At 44.9% G+C, this 5000-nt stretch overlaps 1 protein-coding gene across 1 annotated transcript in view; it reads right to left on the reverse strand.

The window, feature by feature from the left end:
• LOC128695692 (thyrotropin-releasing hormone receptor-like) overlaps positions 1 to 5000 on the reverse strand; it is a 97147-nt gene that overhangs the window by 62607 nt on the left and 29540 nt on the right. Inside the window, exon 2 of the mRNA XM_070093232.1 lies at positions 1 to 1064. This exon is cut by the window's left edge and continues 300 nt beyond it. Coding sequence (XP_069949333.1) covers positions 1 to 120 — 120 coding nt within the window. The 5' untranslated portion in view covers positions 121 to 1064. The remainder of the gene's footprint in view (positions 1065 to 5000) is intronic.

A 5000-nucleotide genomic window follows, 5' to 3' on the forward strand; every position in this document is an offset into this window, starting at 1 on the left:
GTGGGGCGGCGTGCCCTCCGTGCAGGAGATGAGGACGATGCTGCCGCTGACGTTCTGGAATCGACAGAGATTCTTGGTGATAGCGGAGGGCGCCTTGGATGGCCCTTGGGTAGCGTTCATGGTAGCGTCGGGGAGCTCAGTGTTGGCTACCTTGGGTAGCGTTCATGGTAGCGTCGGGGAGCTCAGTGTTGGCTACCCTGGGTAGTAGCGTTCATGGTAGCGTCGGGGACCTCAGTGTTGGCTACCTTGGGTAGCGTTCATGGTAGCGTCGGGGAGCTCAGTGTTGGCTACCTTGGGTAGCGTTCATGGTAGCGTCGGGGAGCTCAGTGTTGGCTACGATCACCACATCTTCCCTCCCCGCACCAAACACTGCTGTTGAAGGTCAGATTAACCTTCCGTTATCACCAAGTGGTAACAAAAACATCTTGGTGACGAAGGAGTAAGTCGCTCTCTGTCCATGGCAGGGAGATAGTGGTCACCATCTGTCCTCCCTCACCATCTGTCTTCCTGCACCAGCTGCTTTTTGTCTCTTCTCCATACTTCCTTCGTCTCCTCACTTTTAATATGCCCCTCGAGTCTCTGGTGAACAATCATTTCTCCACTCAGAACTTTCTCATAATAAACATAAGATATTAACATCTATTTCTCTATAAATATTTCAATATAAATTGTAAGTGTTAAACTATAAACATTCGTGCACTTCCCAAGGGATGTTTCACAAATTTTTATACGTCTTAAATTACGTTAAGGAACATTTCAATCGCCTTATCAACTTTCCTATTCCTTTCCATTGGTTGTTTGTAAGGATGTTTAACGCAAATATGACTCTGCTGAGAAGGCCTGGTCACAGACCGGGCCGCGGGGGCGTTGACCCCCGGAACTCTCTCTAGGTAAACTCCAGGTAAACCACGAGAGTGTTTTGTTTTGGACGATATTGTCTATAACGTTACGGAGAGTTTCACATTGTTTCACACACCTCTGAGGCAGCTGTCAATGTTTCGAGCGACTTTCGTACACACATTTCAAGCCGTGTACAGACAGACGTTAGCTAATTTTTTTTTTCACTGAAACAATAGGAAAGGAGACATAACATTTCAAGTATATATATATATATATATATATATATATATATATATATATATATATATATATATATATATATATATATGTATATATAATATATATATATATATATATATATATATATATATATATATATATATATATATATATATATATATATATATATATATATATATATATATATTTCAATAAGTCGGCCGTCTCCCACCGAGGCAGGGTGACCCAAAAAGAAAGAAAATCCCCAAAAAGAAAATACTTTCATCATCATTCAACACTTTCACCTCACTCACACATAATCACTGTTTTTGCAGAGGTGCTCAGGATACAACAGTTTAGAAGTATATACGTATAAAAATACACACTATATCCCACCAAACTGCTAATAGTCCGGTTATATAAAATAACCGGTTTCCCTGCATCCCTTCACTAAATATTACCCTGCTCACACTCCAACAGATCGTCAGGTCCCAAATACCATTCGTCTCCATTCACTCCTATAGAACACGCTCATGCACGCCTGCTAGAAGTCCAAACCCCTCGCCCACAAAACTTCCCTTACCCCTTCCTCCCAAGCTTTTCGAGGACGACCCCTACCCCGCCTTCCTTCCCCTACAGATTTATACGCTCTCCATGTCATTCTACTTTGATCCATTCTCTCTAAATTACCAAACCACCTCAACAACCCCTCTTCAGCCTCTGACTAATACTTTTATTAACTCCACACCTTCTCCTAATTTCCACACTACGAATTTTCTGCATTATATTTACACCACACATTGCCCTTAGACAGGACATCTCCACTGCTTCCAACCGTCTCCTCGCTGCTGCATTTACCACCCAAGCTTCACACCCATATAAGAGTGTTGGTACTACTATACTTTCATACATTCCCTTCTTTGCCTCCATAGATAACGTTTTTTGACTCCACATATACCTCAACGCACCACTCACCTTTCTTCCCTCATCTATTCTATGATTAACCTCATCCTTCATAAATCCATCCGCTGACACGTCAACTCCCAAATATCTGAAAACATTCACTTCTTCCATACTCCTCCTCCCGAATTTGATATCCATTTTTTCTTTATCTAAATCATTTGTTACCCTCATCACCTTACTCTTTTCTATGTTCACTTTCAACTTTCTACCTTCACACACACTCTCAAACTCATCCACTAACCTTTGCAATTTTTCTTTAGAATCTCCCATAAGCACAGTATCATCAGCAAAAAGCAACTGTGGCAATTCCCATTTTGTATTTAATTCCCCATAATTTAATCTCACCCCTCTCTCGAACATATGTATATATATATATATATATATATATATATATATATATATATATATATATATATATATATATATATATATATATATATATATATATATATATATATATATATATATATATATATATATATATATATATATATATATATGTCGTGCCGAATAGGCAGAACATGCCATCTTGGCTAAAATAGCAACGTTCATCTTGCCATATAGGACAAGTGAAAATTTGTGTATGCAATAATTTCGCCAAAATCATTCTGAACCTAACGAAAAAAATATATTTCACTGTGTTTGTTTAGTATTAAATTATTGTAAACAAATCGAATAATAGCTTAGCCAATGACCTCCTTGATCAGCACTATCCATCCTTCAAACTAGAAGCTGGAGCCTCATCTTTGACCTCCTTGCTACAAGCTGGAGCCTAACCTTTGACCTCCTTGCTACAAGCTGGAGCCTCACCTTTGACCTCCTTGCTACAAGCTGGAGCCTAATCTTTGACCTCCTTGCTACAAGCTGGAGCCTAACCTTTGACCTCCTTGCTACAAGCTGGAGCCTAACCTTTGACCTCCTTGCTACAAGCTGGAGCCTCACCTTTGATATCCTTGCTACAAGCTGGAGCCTAACCTTTGACCTCCTTGCTACAAGCTGGAGCCTCCCCTTTGACCTCCTTGCTACAAGCTGGAGCCTCACCTTTGATATCCTTGCTACAAGCTGGAGCTTAACCTTTGACCTCCTTGCTACAAGCTGGAGCCTCCCCTTTGACCTCCTTGCTACAAGCTGGAGCCTCACCTTTTACCTCCTTGCTACAAGCTGGAGCCTAACCTTTGACCTCCTTGCTACAAGCTGGAGCCTCCCCTTTGACCTCCTTGCTACAAGCTGGAGCCTCACCTTTGACCTCCTTGCTACAAACTGGAGCCTCACCTTTGACCTCCTTGCTACAAGCTGGAGCCTAACCTTTGACCTCCTTGCTACAAGCTGGAGCCTAACCTTTGACCTCCTTGCTACAAGCTGGAGCCTCACCTTTGACCTCCTTGCTACAAGCTGGAGCCTCACCTTTGACCTCCTTGCTACAAGCTGGAGCCTAACCTTTGACCTCCTTGCTACAAGCTGGAGCCTAACCTTTGACCTCCTTGCTACAAGCTGGAGCCTAACCTTTGACCTCCTTGCTACAAGCTGGAGCCTCACCTTTGACCTCCTTGCTACAAGCTGGAGCCTCACCTTTGACCTCCTTGCTACAAGCTGGAGCCTAACCTTTGACCTCCTTGCTACAAGCTGGAGCCTAACCTTTGACCTCCTTGCTACAAGCTGGAGCCTAACCTTTGACCTCCTTGCTACAAGCTGGAGCCTAACCTTTGACCTCCTTGCTACAAGCTGGAGTCTAACCTTTGACCTCCTTGCTACAAGCTGGAGCCTAACCTTTGACCTCCTTGCTACAAGCTGAGAGCCTACAAGCTGGAACCTTTGACCTCCTTGCTACAAGCTGGAGCCTAACCTTTGACCTCCTTGCTACAAGCTGGAGCCTAACCTTTGACCTCCTTGCTACAAGCTGGAGCCTAACCTTTGACCTCCTTGCTACAAGCTGGAGCCTAACCTTTGACCTCCTTGCTACAAGCTGGAGCCTAACCTTTGACCTCCTTGCTACAAGCTGGAGCCTCACCTTTGACCTCCTTGCTACAAGCTGGAGCCTAACCTTTGACCTCCTTGCTACAAGCTGGAGCCTAACCTTTGACCTCCTTGCTACAAGCTGGAGCCTCACCTTTGACCTCCTTGCTACAAGCTGGAGCCTCACCTTTGACCTCCTTGCTACAAGCTGGAGCCTAACCTTTGACCTCCTTGCTACAAGCTGGAGCCTAACCTTTGACCTCCTTGCTACAAGCTGGAGCCTAACCTTTGACCTCCTTGCTACAAGCTGGAGCCTAACCTTTGACCTCCTTGCTACAAGCTGGAGCCTAACCTTTGACCTCCTTGCTACAAGCTGGAGCCTAACCTTTGACCTCCTTGCTACAAGCTGGAGCCTAACCTTTGACCTCCTTGCTACAAGCTGGAGCCTAACCTTTGACCTCCTTGCTACAAGCTGGAGCCTAACCTTTGACCTCCTTGCTACAAGCTGGAGCCTCACCTTTGACCTCCTTGCTACAAGCTGGAGCCTAACCTTTGACCTCCTTGCTACAAGCTGGAGCCTAACCTTTGACCTCCTTGCTACAAGCTGGAGCCTAACCTTTGACCTCCTTGCTACAAGCTGGAGCCTCACCTTTGACCTCCTTGCTACAAGCTGGAGCCTCACCTTTGACCTCCTTGCTACAAGCTGGAGCCTCACCTTTGACCTCCTTGCTACAAGCTGGAGCCTCACCTTTGACCTCCTTGCTACAAGCTGGAGCCTCACCTTTGACCTCCTTGCTACAAGCTGGAGCCTAACCTTTGACCTCCTTGCTACAAGCTGGAGCCTCACCTTTGACCTCCTTGCTACAAGCTGGAGCCTAACCTTTGACCTCCTTGCTACAAGCTGGAGCCTAACCTTTGACCTCCTTGCTACAAGCTGGAGCCTCACCTTTGACCTCCTTGCTACAAGCTGGAGCCTAACCTTTGACCTCCTTGCTACAAGCTGGAGCCTAACCTTTGACCTCCTT

Source organism: Cherax quadricarinatus, chromosome 42 (genome assembly GCF_038502225.1).
Source record: "Cherax quadricarinatus isolate ZL_2023a chromosome 42, ASM3850222v1, whole genome shotgun sequence".
NCBI classification, from domain to species: domain Eukaryota; kingdom Metazoa; phylum Arthropoda; class Malacostraca; order Decapoda; family Parastacidae; genus Cherax; species Cherax quadricarinatus.